Source organism: Cebus imitator, unplaced genomic scaffold (genome assembly GCF_001604975.1).
Source record: "Cebus imitator isolate Cc_AM_T3 unplaced genomic scaffold, Cebus_imitator-1.0 Scaffold46, whole genome shotgun sequence".
Classification (NCBI taxonomy): Eukaryota; Metazoa; Chordata; class Mammalia; order Primates; family Cebidae; genus Cebus; species Cebus imitator.
The window spans coordinates 2,501,652-2,518,006 of record NW_016107361.1 but is presented as its reverse complement, the minus strand read 5'-3'; the positions used below and the strand labels follow the sequence as shown (position 1 = coordinate 2,518,006).

Here is a 16,355-nt window from a genome sequence, read left to right as displayed (position 1 = left end):
TTACTCTGCATACCAGTTAGGGAGAGAATTGACATGTTAACAATATTGAGTCTTCCAGTTAATGAGCATGATATATCTTTCCACTTAGACTTTTTCAACTTTTACTTTGCCCTCCGAAGGTACACGTGCAGGTTTGTTTTATGGGCATATTGCGTGATGCTGAGGTTTGAGGCATGGATGATACCATCATGCAGGTAGTGAGTGTTGTATCCAATAGGTAGTTTTTCATCCCATCCACCTCTTTCTCTCTCCTGCTTCCAGTAGTTTTCAGTGTCTGTTGTTCCCACCTTTACGTCCATGTTTATTCAGTCTTTAGGTCCCGCTTATAAGTGAGAACATGTGATGTTTGGTTTTCTGTTCCTGTGTTAATTCACTTAGGATAATGCCCTCCAACTACATCCATGTTGCTGCAAAGGACATGATTTTATCACTTTTTATGGGTTTGTAGTATTCCATTGTGTATATGTACCATATTTTCTTTATCCAATTTACCACTGATGGGTACCTAGGTTGATTCTGGCTTTGCTATTATTAATAGTGCTGCAATTAACATACAAGTGCAAGTGTATTTTTTGCAGAACAATTTATTTTCCTTTGCATGTATACCCAGTAAAGGGATTGCTGGGTCAAATGGTAGCTCTAAGTTCCTTGAAAAATCTCCAAACTGCTTTCTATATTGGCTAACTAATTTGCATTTCCAATAATAGTGTATAAGCATTCCCTTTCCTCTGTGGCTTCAACAGCATCTGTTATTTTTTTTGACTTTTTAATAATTGTCATTCTGACTGATAATAAGATTGTTTCTCACTGTAGTTTTGATTTGCAAAAATTTCTTTTAGCAATATATGGTAATTTTAACCAGAGAAGATTTGGACATCTTCTGTTGAATTGATTCCTAAGTATTTTATGCTTTTTATTTCATTGTAAATCAAATGTTTTTATTGAATTTTCCTATCATTTCCTATTAGTATGTGGGAATACAATTGATTTTTTTATATTGATCTTGTATACTGTCACCTTGACAAATTCACTGATCAATTTTAGTAGTCTAAATCAACCTTTAGAATTTTCTATAAAACATCCAAGTCATCTGCACATGGCCACGGTTTAACTTCTTTCTTTCCAATATTAATAGATTTCTAATTTTACCTAAGTTAGAACATGGACTGTGCCTTTAATTTTAATTGTCTTTATTAAGATATAACTTATGTACAATAAAATTTATCAATTAAAAAAGTATAATGCAAAGAGTTTTGGCAAATGAATAAAATCCTGTAATCACCACCATAATAATGATATAAAACCTTTCTATCACTCCCCAAATTCCTTAGAGCCTTTTGCATTTGATTCCCTCCCACTTTAGCCCCATAGAACAAAACCCTCATTTCGTTATGATAATTCCTTTAATTATTTAAACATTTGTAATAGCGGTTTTAAATCCTTTTTGTGTGAATATCAACATATGAATCATCCTGGGGTCAGTTTCCTTTGATCTGCATTCTGCCACTTCAGTTTTGCCTTTCCTTGAATATCATATAGAGCAAATTACTTTTAGTATCTTGTGTTACATTATACTTCTACATATATTTTTAAACTACAAAATTTCGCGTATAATTTTTGCTTTACATTGTAGGTTGTCTTATAAATAAATTTTTAAAAGACTAAGAAATATTTCTTTTATATTTACATATATTTCCCATTTCTGCTGCTCTGCACCCTTTTCCATATATCTGAGTTTCCATTTGCCCTTTCTTTTCAGCTCCCTCCCAAAAAATTCCTTTAGAATGCCTTACAGTGCAGATCTTCTATGAATTCTTTCATAGTTTATCTGAAAATGTTTCTATTTGACTTTCATTTATGAAGGATATTTTTGTTAGTTATAGAATAACTGTATCTATAGTTTGTTTTCTTTTGGAAGTTAAATATCTTCAAAGTTAAATAACTTTACAGATACCATTTTGTTATTTTTTGGCCTACATTATTTTTGAAACATATGTCATCTATGGTTTGAATCATTACTTTCCTGAAATGTGTAATCTCTTCCTCTCTGTCTCTCATTCAGTGCAATAGGATGTTTTCAAAACTTAAAATAAGATATCTTCTGTTTTCAAACATTTGATTTAGATGGACTTACATGTAGTTTTATTTTCATTTATTTAGTCTGGGTTGCTGAGACTCTTGGATCAGTAAGTTGAAATTGTTTACTTATATTTGAGGAAATTTTAGCCTTTTTTTTTTCAAACACATTTTCTGCCCCGTTTTTCCTTTCTTCCTAGGACTCCAGTTGCATGTCAGATATCTTGATAGTATCCTACAATTCACTGAGACTTAAATTTTTTTTTGTTTTTGTTCTCTAGATTGGATAACTTCTATAGCTGTAATTTTATTACTTCTTTACTTCTGCATAACAAATTACTGCTAAACTCAGTGACTTAAGACAGCAAAAATCATTTATCTCTCATAATTTCTATAAATGCACAATTCTGAATCATTTGGAATTTTGAATAGTTCACTTGGGTAGTTTCGGCTTAGATATCTCATGATGTTGCAGTCAGATGATGACTGGGCTACAGTCACGGAAGGTTTGATTGAGGCTGGAGAATCTATTTCCATGGTGGCTCACTCATGACTAGAAAGATGGTTCCTCTTCACATTAGCCCATCCATGGGGTTGCCTGAGTGTCCTTAATGTCATGGAAGCTGTCTTCCCTCAATGAATAATCTGAGAGATAAAGACAGAATCTGCTATGGTTTTATGACCTTGGAAGTCACATACCTTCACTTCTACCATATTCTATTTGTCACATGGGTCAACAATAATTCAGTGTAAAAGTGGAATTCAGAAAGACATGAATACCAGGAGGTGAAGATCACTGGGGGCTACCCTGGAGGTTGGATACCATTTGTATCCTTGAGTTTAACCTTTCTTCTGCAAACAGCACTTTTCTTTAAACCTATTCAGTGTTTTTTCTTTTTAATGTAAATCATTTGTTTTATCAGTTCTCAAGTTTTCAATTGTTTCTTTTTAATAGTTTTAACAGTTTAATAGTTTTCATTTCTCTGGTAAGATCCCCCATTTGTTTACGATCATCTTTTTTTGTTTATCCCCCATTTCGTTATGATAATTCCTTTAATTCTTTAAACGTTTATAATAGTGGTTTTAAATCATTTTTATGTGAATATCAACATATCAATCATTATGGGGTCGGTTTCCTTTGATTAATTTTTTAAAAACCATTGTTCTCATTTTCCTGTCACTTCACAGGTACAGTAATTTTTTTTTATTGCATACTGGTCATTGGCAATGACTCATTGTTGAGATTCCTAAGTTTTGTTTTCTTTTACTTTAAGAGGTTTTTTTGGTTTGTCTGTTTTTGGGTGTTTCCCCTAACACACATTTATTTTGATGGGACTTATATTCTAAACCTTGTCCCTCTATGAGGGGCAACAGCTAAAATTTCTTCTTAGCTCTTTTTACATTCCAGTTATTGCTTATTGCTTTCTGTTGGGTTCCGTAGTTCAGTGGTTAGCCTAATATTTGATGACAGTTTGTATACAGATTTTTTTTTTATTCTTTCACTGTGGTCCCTTCTTTCTGGAATTTCTTTCTCAAATTCCAACCTCTCCGCCAGCCTTGAATTCTGTTTTCTGATACTTCAAGCTAATAAGACCAACATTTTTCTATTTGAGTTGTAGCTGTACAAGAGAAATGCCAAGTAAATGTACATCTCATTCAGAAGAGTTTCTTTCTTTCATGGGTTACATCATTTCTAGTTTTCTGATTTGGCTGTTATTCTGCACATTTAAGTGACTGTGTTTATATTTAGTCCAGAGATTGTAATTTTTATATGCAGGAGGCTTAGTAATACCAGCTTCTCTGACATTAACAGAATGGAATCTTGCCCTTTCATATATGAATGAGACACTAAGCAACTCATTAGAAACTTTGGGTTAGGTTTCACTCCAAGATGATTTACAGAAATGAGGATATTTTGTTGGGGGTATCTCGGTGTCAGTACTCATAGGCTTACCCCTCAGGTTACTTATTTTCTTCAGTGAAGAATCCACCAATTGCTGTATGGCTAGGGGTAAAAGAGACATAAACCAATTTCTCAGCCTTCTGGGAGCCTGTGGCCTCAGGGGTCTCACTGCTTATTGTACAGAGTTTCACTTAATCTCTGTTTTCAATATGGTCTCAGCTGTATCTTCTGACCTAAAACATATTTTGTTCCTTGTTCAACATTTATAAAATTAAATATATTATCTTCTTCTAGGATTTGGTAGGAGTGTTTTTTGGCTGTGAATTGTTAGAAGAGGTTATCTAGGAAGCCTAAAAACTTTAATTAAAAAAAATTTGTTATGAATACATAATAGTTGTACTTATGTATGGGAAACATGTGATATCTTTATACATGCCTACAATGTGTAATGATCAAATCAAGGCAACTGGAATATGCATTCCTTCAAGCATTTATCACTTCCTTGTTGTTAGAAACATTCCAATTCCACTCTTAGTTAATATTGAAATATGTAATAAATTACTGTTAACTATAGTTGCCCTATTGTGCTACTGAACATTAAATCTTATTCCCTCTCTCTAACTGCATTTTTGTACCCATTAACTATCCCCTCTTTATCCCCTCCTTCTTCCTACCCTTCTCATCCTCTGATAGCCATCATTCTACTCTCTTAAGAGTTCGATATTTTTCTTAGCTTCCACATATGAGGGAGAACACACAATATTGACTTTCTCTGCCTGGCTTATTTCACTTAACATAATATCCTCCAGTTTCATCCATGTTGTTGCAAATGACAAGACTGAATTCTTTTTATGGCTGAATGATATTTCCATGTGTATACATACTATGTTTATCCATTCATCCACTGTTGGATACTTAGGTTGAGTCCATATTGTGGCTATCATGAATAGTACTGCGATAAACATGAGAGTGTAGATGTCTCTTCGATATACTGATTTCCTTTCTTTTGGATATATACCTAGCAGTGGGATTGTGGGACCACATGGTAGTTCTATTTTTAGTTTATTTATTACTTTTGAGGAACCTCTGTTCTGTTCTTCACAGTGGTTGTACTAATTTACTTTCCCACCAACAGTGTAAGAGGGTCCCTTTTCCCCACATTCTCACCAACATTCATTATTGCCTGTCTTTCTGATAAAAGCCATTTATCAGAAAGACAGGGGTGAGACATTTCCTTGTTTTTATTTGCATTTCTCTGATGAATAGTAATTTTTATATAGTTGTTGGCTATTTATATGTCTTCTTTTGAGAAATGTGTATTAAGATCTTTTGCCCATTTTTCAATCAGATTTTTTTTCCTATAACGTTGTTTGAGCTTCTCATATATTCCGGTTATTAAACCCTTGTCGGATAGTTTGCAGATATTTTCTCCCATTCTGTGGTGGTCTCTTCACTTTTTTTTCTGTTTTCTTTGCTGTGTAGAAACTTTAGCTTGATGTGATTCAATTTATCAATTTTTGCTATGGTTGCCTGTGCTTTTGAGACCTTACTCAAGAAATGTTTCCCAGACCAGTACACTCAAGTGTTTCTCCAATGTTTTCTTCTAGTAGTTTCATAGTTTCAGGTATTAAAGTATTTAATCCACTTCGACTTGATTTTTGTATATGGTGAGAGATAGGGGTCTAGATTAATTCTTCTACAAATGGACATCTAGTTTTCCAAGTACCATTTATTGAAGAGACTGTCCTTTCCCCAATGTATGTTCTTGATGCCTTTCTCAAAAATGATTTGACTGTAAGTGCATGACATTATTTCCGGGTGCTTTATTCTGTCCCACTGGTCCATATATCTGTTTTGATGCCAGTATCATGCTCTTTTGGTTACTATACTTACGTATTATATATATTATATATATAACCTAATATAGATTATATATATATACATTAGGTTATAATATTAGGTATTATAATTTGAAATCAGGTAATGTGATACCTCCAGCTTCCCCCACCACCCCCGCCTTTATCTATTTGGATTCTTTTGTGGTTTTACCTAAATTTTAGCATTATTTTTCCTATCTCTGTGAAGAATGTTATTGGCATTTTGATAGACATTGCATTGAATATGTAGATTACTTTGGGTAGTGTGGGCATTTAAAAAATATTGTTTCTTCCAATCCATGAATATAAAATATCTTTTCATTGTTTGTGTCCTCTTCAATTTCTTTCATCAATGTTTTATAGTTTTCATTATAGACATCTTTCACTTCTTTGGTTAAGTTTATACCTAGATATTTTGTTTTATTTGTAGCTATTATGAATGGGATCACTCTTTCATTTTCTATTTCAGAAATGCTACTCTTTTTATATGTTGATTTTGTATCCTGCAGCTTTACAGGATTGGTCAATTCTAAGTTTTTTTTTTTTTTTTTTTGGTTGAGTCTTTAGGGTTTTCTAAATGTTAAATCACATCATCTGCAAGCAAAAACAATTTGACTATTCCCTTTCCAATTTGGATGAAGGGGCCTAATAACTTTTTGTAAACATTGTTAACCAATGTTTTGTTCTCTGTTTTATGCCTCACCTTGAGAACTATGTAGCACTCTAACTTCTGAATATGTCTTGATTTTATAATAGGGATTAAATTTCTTCTTATTGGCTTTCCCATTGCAAATCTAGGTTTCAAGTTTATTAACTCCTCTATGTCTATTACTGTTTGTGTTTTCAAGATTCAGTTGACATCACTTCTCTCTTTCTTTTTGTGAGGCAATAACCCTGTTCCTTTTCTGGTCATTTCAGTTGAGGTTTGATAAGAAGTAATGGTACATTTTGTATATTTAATTCCTGTTCCACTTATTTTAATATAATATTTATTAATTTTTATTTATGTCTCAAATACAAGTAGGCTGCATTAATTATACAAAATATTCTGTTTTTAAACTTCAATTAATAGCATTTTTACAAAAGTCAATTATGGAAAGCATAGATGTCAAATGACTAAACTTAAGCTGAATATAAATATAAATTCTATAATCACCTCTGTACCATGAAATGGCTTTCTTGCACCATTGCCACCTAAAATAGCAGAAGAAAAAGGCTTACCGTCTCCTTTAATGTAACATGCTTGCTTTGGGTTTATGCTGTAAAGACATTGCTAACAACAGGCAAGTTACATGCAGTGCTGTTGCTGCTGGACTTGCCTCAAAGTAGTGAGAATACAAATGGCCTAGCAACTATGTCATGCCCATCTCTCCACTGGTCAGTGCAAGACAAGGGAAACTTGCTGAGTGAAGCCAGAATTTACTTTAGAGACCTTTATTAACTTGCTTTTCTTGTGAACTTGATTTTTCAACATGATAGTGAATCCATCCACTGAAAAGTAACATCATTTGGACATTTTCAGTCTTTTACCAAACAAGCTAAAATTTAAGTGAATTTGTATGAATTTGCAGATACTTGTTATTTGTTAGAGTATTTGTACATTGAGTTTGTGCTCATCATTATAAAATTATCATGAGGAATGGTTTTTGTACAGTCATATCTTGTACAACAACATTTTGGTCAGCGATGGGCTGCATATATAACGGTGGTCCCGTAAGACCAATAGAGCTGAAAAATTTCTGTCACCAAGTGACATCATAGCCTAATCTTATAGCATACTACATTACTCATGTGTTTATGGTGATGCCACTGTAAACAAACCTACTGTGCTGCCAATCATTTGAAAGTATAGTGCATACAATTATGTACAGCACATTATACTTTGTAATGGTAATAAATGACTGTTACTAGTTTATACTACGTAACTAGTAAATACTAGCATAGTATTTACTATACTATACATTTTATTGTTATTTTAGAGTTTTCTCCTCTACCTATAAAAAAAAGCTAACTGTAAAACGGCCTCAGGCAGCTCCTTCAGGAGGTATTGCAGAAGAAGGCATTATCATCATAGATAACACAGCTCCATGCATGTTATTGCCCCTGAAGACCTTCCAGCGGGACAAGATATGGAGGTGGAAGACATGATATTGATGACCCTGTTTCTATGTAGGCCTAGGCTAGTGTGTATGTATGTCTTAGTCTTTAACAAAGTTCAAAAAGTTAAAAAAAAAAGTTGTCTTAAAAAGAAGAAAGCTTATAGAATAAGGATATAAAGAAAATATTTTTGTACAGCTTTACAATGTATTTTGTATAAAATATCTTGCATGTGTTTCAGCTAAGGATTTCTATAAAAGAATCAAAATGTTTTTAAAAATTAAAAAGTTTATAAAGTAAAATTACAGCAAACTGAGGTTAATTTATCATTGAAGAAAGAAACTATTCTAAATAAATTTAGGGTAGCCTAAGCATACAGTATTTATAGTCTATTGTAGTGTAATGCCTGATGCCTTCATATTCACTCATCACTCACTCACTCACACAGAGCAACTTTCAGTCCCGCAAGCTGCATTCATGATAAGTGCCCTATACAGGTGTACCATTTTTAATCTTTTATACAATATTTTTATTGTACCTTTCCTATATTTAAATATGCTTAAATTCACAAATACTTATCGTTGTGCTAAAATTGCCTACAGCAGGGATTCCCAACCCCCTACGCCACAGACTGCCCTGTGACCTGTTAGAAACTGGGCTTTGCAAGCAAGGAAAGCTTCATCTGTATTTACAGGGGCTCTCCATCACCCACATTACTGCCTGAGCTCTGGCTCCTGTCAGATTAGTGACGGCATTAGAGTCCCATAGGAGAATGAACTCTATTGGGAATTGCACATGCGAGGGATCTAGGTTGCACACTCCTTGTGAGAATCTAATGCCTGATGATCTATCACTGTCTCCCATCACCCCCAGATGGGACCATTTAGTTGCATGAAAACAAGCTCAGGACTTCCACTGATTTTACATTATGGTGAGTTGTACAATTATTTTATTATATATTAGAATGTAATAATAATAGAGATAAAGCACACAATAAATGTAATACACTTGAATCATTCCAAAGCCATCGTCTCCACCCCCTGTCCATGGAAAAATTGTCTTCCAAGAAACTGGTCCCTGGTGCCAAAAAGAGTGGGGACCGCTGGCCCGTAGCATTCAGTATAGTAAAATGCTGTACAGGGTTGCAGTCAAGGAAAATTGACTATTCCATCTAGCATAGCTGTATAGTAAACTATACTATCTGGGTATGTACAAGTACACTCTATCATGTTCTCACATCTGCATTGCCTAAGAATGCATCTCTTCAAATTCTCACTGTGGTTAAGAGATGGATGACTGTTATTTTATTTTCCATTTCCAATCAGCTAGGAATCACGTTCCTGTAAGTACTTGATTGGATATTTTTGGTCGTTTGTTCACCAGTATAGCAGTCAGGCTTTTAAGAATAATAAATCCATAAATTAGATTAAATATTGGACCATGTTAATGGTTTGTGCTATCAGGAATGGAGACTTATTAGGAATAGTTTAGTGCATGCTGGAGGAAAGTCAGCGGGAAAAAAAGGCTAAAATAACACCTGTGAAGTAAGATGAAAGGGCCTAGAGCTATTTAGTCAGACATGAATTGTGATATAGTAACTGTCATGTATATGTATCAGAATATGACTGTTTGTCTTTGCTGAAATCTGAAAAGAAAAAGTTCAAGGGTAGTATAAGTGATGTATATTTAATACTGAGAAGAAGAGCCATGACAGTTGATGGACAGGACGTAAGAATGCTTATGATGGGAGACATGTCTTGGGAACAGAAAAAGCTTTAAATGTAGCAATATTCTCTGTCATGAAGGAAGACAAGACCTGTCTTAAGGCAGAGGGTTTACTAACTGGCTTCCAAAGGCCTTTCTAGAACTGTAATTCTGAGCCACTTCTGTTGCTGGCCTTCAGATGCTGAGATTGAACTAGGCACAGCCTAGTATCTGCTCTTTTAGGAGCTCTAGCAGTGCCGGAGGAGGCAGTGCCACCAGCAGCGACAACAGACAGCATCTGTTCCAACTGAAGACTTCACTCAAAGGTGAGTCGGGTCAGTGTGGACCTGGGCGCTTCCTTCTCCTCCGGCTCTCACTGGGTCCAGGCACAGAAGCCCTCAGGGATTGGCGACCACAGGACACCCTCCCCGGCTACCAATATAAGCTCTGACAGAGAGATGGCTGGTTAGCCGGTGCTAGAAGGGAAGGACTTGCCACGGAGACGGGCTCAGGGAGGGATGAGTTGCGCCACCACCACCTGGGTCCCTCTCTGGCTATCCGGCGGGGTAGCCTGGACCCAAGTGCTCCCGGGGTGCGCCTCGCACCAGCCAACCCGGAGCCGGCGTCCCGGTGCGCTCGGTCTCCCTTCAGCTCCGGCCCCCGCGGGAGGGCGCGTGGGATGCAGCGCGGGCCCCTGAGCCTTCCCCAAGCTCCAGCATCCGGAGCCGCCCTAGCGGGCACGGCGGCAGCCACAGCCTGGGAGAGAGAAAGGAAAGAGGGAGGGCGGCGGGAAAGGCTCGGCGTGGGAGGGGGGAAGGAGTGAGGGGGCAAGGAGTGAGGGGGCGGGAGCCTCTCCTCCGCGGGGCCGCTCACCTCCCTCCGGCGGGCGGCGACTCCGGGTTCCCCCTCGCGCCCTCTTGCCGCGTCTCGCCCCTTCCCCGCCCACCGTCCCTGCGGGCGCGGGCGGCGGCGGTGGGCGTGTGCGCGCGTGAAGGACGCCGCCTCTCTCTCGCTCCTGCGTTCGCAGGCGGCGGCGGGCGGCTTCTCGCTCGGGCAGCGGCGGCGGCGGCGGCGGCTTCCGGAGTCCCGCTGCGAAGATGCTCAAAGTCACGGTGCCCTCCTGTTCCTCCGCGTCCTGCTCTTCGGTCACCGCCAGCGCGGCCCCGGGGACCGCGAGCCTCGTCCCGGATTACTGGATCGACGGCTCCAACAGGGATGCGCTGAGCGATTTCTTCGAGGTGGAGTCGGAGCTGGGACGGTAAGGCGCGGGCTCCGGCGGGGGAAGCCCGCGGCGTGCATGGGGGGTTGTCCCTCTCGCGGCGTCGGCTCCGAGGGTGCGGGAGCCTGCCTGCCCGCCCTTCGATATTTCCCCGCCTAGTTAGTGTCCGGGGGAGAGCTAACCTTCATTCAGGTGCGGCTCCCTTCCCCACGACCCCACTCGAGCGCCTAGGCCCGTGTAGCTGTAGGATCGACTCCCTCCTACCCGCCCTCTTCCTCACAGGATGCCACTTCCTTTGGGTGACAGTTCCCACCGCACGTCGGCCCTGCTTTCCCAAGTGATGTCTTTGCTCACGGTTATAGCTTAACAGAGGGTCCTGTTTGTGTAGTTATTTTTTGGGGTGGGGGCCGGATGGTGCCCCTCCAAATCAAGACAGAATTATTAAATTGGATTCCTCCTTCTTCCCCTCATCAAGCTCTCCAAAGCGAGTGACACGAGAAATTAAACTTAAATACTATCTTCCCTGCAGAGTCTTCGCAGGAGTGAAGGGAGAAATGAATCATTTAAGATAGTTGAAGGCAGAATAATGAACTACTGTGGCTTTAAAGAGAAAGCAGCATTTGGGATCCAGGCAGTGGTAATTAGTGAGAATGCTGCTGCTTCTGTTCTTCCATGGATTGGAGTGATTTATTTAAATGATATATGCAACAGACCATCTCCTTAGGATTGCAGATATGTCCCTTATCTATCCCTCCTCTGAATAGCCAAACAGGTAGCAGTTTGGCCTTCTGAATGATTCTATATGTTCTCGTATTTTTATCCATTGAAAATTATGTTTTTCTTTCCCTTCCTTTTATTCGTCTTTTCTTTCTGCTATCCATAGGTAAGGAGACTTGCTTTCAATACTTATTTTAGATCCAGGATCTTTGGTATAGGGAATTTCAACGGTTGACAACTTACAGTTTCTGTACTTACTACTTTGCAATTTCATTTTCCATTCTCTTTTTGCTGGAACTAGTTTTGCTCACAGCCTTTTTATTTTTTTCAAGCCTTTGGAGGATCCAGAGCAGGATTCTGGATGTTGGTACTTAGTGGGAAGATGTAATTATCACTGCTCACTCTCCCCGCGATTTGCTACTACTATTGAAGGCTCATTGAATATAGAAGATGTGTAAAAAAGACAAACTTCTGAATGAGAATTCAGTGATTTGTCACTGTTAAAAAGGTTTCAAAGTATTTGAGCACTGAATAACGTATACTTAAACATCCATTTCTGATCAAGATTTTCAGTATTCGTCTGAAGATCTGTTGTATGTAGGTTGAAATGAAAGGATAATGATGTCGATTTTTGTAAGATCCAAAACCTGCCTGTTATTAATTTTATGATGTGTGACAGTGGAGCCATGTAAACCTGTGAGTAAAGAGTTGATCTACTTAAAATTGTTTACTTGGTGTTTTATAAACTGCCACGTAGTAGAGGAAGTGCCTGATGCTGCTGCAGGGACTGTCCCAGCAGCTTGTCTGCTTTCAGAGTTGCATTAACCCTAGATGCCTCAAATAGGCTGACCTATCCACACATGTTGTCTTTATGAATAACCTTCACCATCATGAAACTCAAGAAATTCTCTTTAATTTGAGAAATGGGAAAAAAAAACTGCCAGTTGTACACACTTATGGGATGGTAGCCTTCGTAGGAAAAAACTAAGAAATTTGAAGTTTGGATTTTTTCTTTTCCAGTTCAGAATTACGTGTTGCAGTAAATTTTGGAGGACAAATATTAATCAGTTACACAGAAGCTTCTTGACTTACAGTGATATGTCCCAATAAGCCCACCATAAGTTGAAAATATCAGAAGTTGAAAATGCATTTACTGCACCTAAGCTAACAAACATCATAGTTTAGCCTAGCTTACCTGAAACATGCTCAGAACACTTAATATTAGCCTACATTTGGACAAAATCATCTAGCATAAAGCCTATTTTGTTTGCTAAATATTGCGTACAGATGGGATTTTGTAGACATGATGAGATATGAAACACAAAACACAATATTCAAAAAACACTGGCAACACAGAACACTCTAGAGTTCTGGTTGTTTACCCTCCTGTGGTTAACTGGGAGCTGTGGCTAATGGCCGCTGCCCAGCATCGGAGAGAGTATTCTACCACATATTGCTAGCTCAGGAAAAGATCAGAATTTGAAGTACGGTTTCTACTAAATGCTATCACTTTCCCACCATCATAAAAGTTGAAAAATTGCAAGTCAAAGCCATCCTGTGAGGGACCCTCTGTCTATACATTACTGATTCTTGCTGTATTATTTAGCTTTTTGATTACTGTAAAAGGTCACAGAATTAAACTATGTTGAGGAACAATACAAGCTAAAATGTCTTACTTAGGCTCTATCAGCAGTAACGTGTATTGTTAGGTAAGTTCTCTGTAGATGGCAGCATTGGTGAGGTGCATGCTTACTCTATTAGGTTGAGACTTTGAGAAGTATCACTTCATTATCAGAAATTTTTAAGTAAATAAACCTAAAACATAAAAGCAACTACTATTCCAGATATAATTATTAAGAATTAACAGAAGGCTGGGCGCGGTGGCTCAAGCCTGTAATCCCAGCACTTTGGGAGGCTGAGGCGGGTGGATCACAAGGTCAAGAGATCGAGACCATCCTGGTCAACATGGTGAAACCCCGTCTCTACTAAAACTACAAAAAATTAGCTGGGCATGGTGGCGCGTGCCTGTAATCCCAGCTACTCAGGAAGCTGAGGCAAGAGAATTGCCTGAACCCAGGAGGCGGAGGTTGCGGTGAGCCGAGATGGCGCCATTGCACTCCAGCCTGGGTAACAAGAGTGAAAAAAAAAAAAAAAAAAAAGAATTAACAGAGCCAGAGAATGCAGCAGAATGCTCATTGTAGGTATTGGCCGAGTAACTGAAGCCTTCTTTCTTCCAGCACTAGTGATGAAGTTTAACTCAGGTCATTAGTTTCAAGCCTTACTCTCAGCCTTGGGCCAAATCTGTCTGCCACTGTGACTCTAATTCATTAGCAACGCGGTTGTCATTAATATGCTAAGAGAACAGTGCTTCTGATGTTCTACGTTTCTGCTGTGGTTAGCTCTAGAAAGTAGACGATCTCTACCAGAATTAGTGTTTTGTAGGTTCCTCCATTACAATTGTCTGTTGTAAAGTAATGACTCCCGATTGCAAGAAGACTGGACAGTGACCTTTGGGGCGATACACCCTGAGGATGGGTCTGGGAACTCAAGGGGAGCTAAGTTCCCAAGGCTATATCCACCTGAAGCTCTAGATAGTACTTGTGAAGGCAGGTGCTGGCAGCAGTGATCCACATGCAGCCACTGAGACCAAGAAAGATGTGATTACTTTCTTTTGATGGGAAGGACATAGGGTAAAGGGGTTATTTAAGAGTATCAGGCAAAGTAATTTTTCTAAAATCACATTTGAAAACACTGTTTTGTTTATAGAGTTGGTCCTAAAGTTTACAAAAATGATGATATATACACACATTCAATTCTATTTAAAAATATGAATTGGCCGTAATCCTATTCAGGGCTCCATATCCTCGAGAGCAGTTGGTCTTTTGCCCAGTGATTTGAGAAACTGGCATTTGAAAGGCTTTTCTGAGGGAGAAGGGAGCTGCCTCTGGTCCAGACTTGCACTGTGGTTTGGCACATGGAATGACAGAAAGTGGCCTGGCCCACTTGGTGTTGCAGATTTGGTCTGTGTATGCAAATCCTTGTCGTGTTTCAGTTGTCCCACCTTTAGTTTCTCCCTGTTGTTCCAGGTTGAAAGAAAGTTGATAACAAAACCAGATGTATTCCCAGGCATACAAATTGAAGGAAGCCAAACCAAATGAAAGATAATTAGGACAAGAGAAGAATGTGGTAAACTATTTTGGAGCCTTTATTTTATTTTATTTTAATTCCCATTCTACTTACTGTAGTTTCTTTAGGCTAGGGACTTTGCATACTCCTCCCCACTACAATGTAATTTTATTTTATTTATTTATTTATTTTTTTGAGATGGAGTTTCACTCATGTTACCCAGGCTGGAGTGCAATGGCGCCATCTCGGCTCACCGCAACCTCCGCCTCCTGGGTTTAGGCAATTCTCCTGCCTCAGCCTCCTGAGTAGCTGGGATTACAGGCACGCGCCACCATGCCCAGCTAATTTTTTGTGGTTTTAGTAGAGATTGGGTTTCACCATGTTGACCAGGATGGTCTCGATCTCTTGACCTCGTGATCCACCTGCCTCGGCCTCCCAAAGTGCTGGGATTACAGGCTTGAGCCACCGCGCCCGGCCATACAATGTAATTTTAAATAATGCATTTATATGTCACATTTATGTATACATAATTATGTGTATACATTTATACTTTTAAATACATTTGTGTGTCAACTCAATTAAACTAATTATACAGGATCTCTTGCTATATGTATTATTGCTTAGGAACCAAATATATTTCAATAGTAAGGGGTGTGTGTGTGTGTGTGTGTGTGTGTGTATGTATGTGTGTGTGTGAAACAAACAATGTTATAAAACAATGTTTATTCTTCTTACCAGCAATGCACTATAATATGTTCTATTCTGTGCTGTTTGATTTTATCTATTTCATTAAAAAAGGTTGGCTGAACCCATGTGATTTCACATCCCACTAATGGGTTGTGCCTTAGTTTGAAAAGTGCTGTTTTAGGCTATAAATCTGTATGTGACAGATTAAGCTATGAGGCAGAGTCCTTTAAAGAAATTCCCTGTAGAGCATTTGGCAATATTGGGTGGTATCTTTTTGGCACAGCTCTCTAGGGAAAAATTCTCCTATCTTTGCCTCCAGGTCATTATTCAATTTCCCCTTCCAAATATTTTGGAAAAACTCAGGTGTCTCCCCAAGGTCTACTGGGCACACAGTAATCTGAACTGGCTGAGGGTTCCAGGGGCTGTGTTGAGAAGGAACTCAGAGGCCGAGAAGTGGCGTATTCTACATGGTAATGCATACTCTGGCCTCGGGTCATGGTGAGCAAACGCTTTCTATAAGGAAACACAAAAGTGTGCATTTTCTGAGAAGGGCTTCAACCAATGCCCTTGGCTTGTCTTAGTCCTCTTGACTTTGGTTGATATAACACGATGTCTCAGACTGGGTGGCTTAAACAACAGACATGCATTTCTCACAGCTTTGGAGGCTAGGAATTCCAAGATCAAGGTCCCAGCCAATGCATTTCCTCAGTTAGGGCTCTCTTTGTGTTTTGCAGATGGCTGCCTTCTCACTGTGTCATCACAAGGCAGAGAGGAAGAGAGAAAGAGAGGGGAAGAGAGAGAAACCAGGTTCTCTGGTGCCTCTTTTTATAAGAGTACTGATCCCATGACAAAGGCTTTACCTACCTAATCTCATCCTAAGCATAATTACCTCCTCAAAACCCCACAGCCTATGGGGTAGGTATACTGCTGGCTGCTGATCTCCTGCGAC

At 38.8% G+C, this 16,355-nt stretch overlaps 1 protein-coding gene and 1 long non-coding RNA gene across 3 annotated transcripts in view; one reads left to right on the top strand and one right to left on the bottom strand.

The window, feature by feature from the left end:
* The window catches only part of LOC119470988, a 110,173-nt gene extending 99,411 nt beyond the window's left edge, over nucleotides 1–10,762 (bottom strand). For both annotated transcript variants that reach the window (XR_005199974.1, XR_005199973.1), the window contains exon 1: nucleotides 10,531–10,762. This is a non-coding gene — a long non-coding RNA (uncharacterized LOC119470988). The remainder of the gene's footprint in view (nucleotides 1–10,530) is intronic.
* CAMK4 (calcium/calmodulin dependent protein kinase IV) overlaps nucleotides 9,689–16,355 on the top strand; it is a 260,577-nt gene continuing 253,910 nt past the window's right edge. Inside the window, exons 1-2 of the mRNA XM_017527211.2 lie at nucleotides 9,689–9,983; nucleotides 10,685–10,915. Of these exons, the coding sequence (XP_017382700.1) occupies nucleotides 10,755–10,915 (161 nt within the window). The 5' untranslated portion in view covers nucleotides 9,689–9,983; nucleotides 10,685–10,754. The remainder of the gene's footprint in view (nucleotides 9,984–10,684; nucleotides 10,916–16,355) is intronic.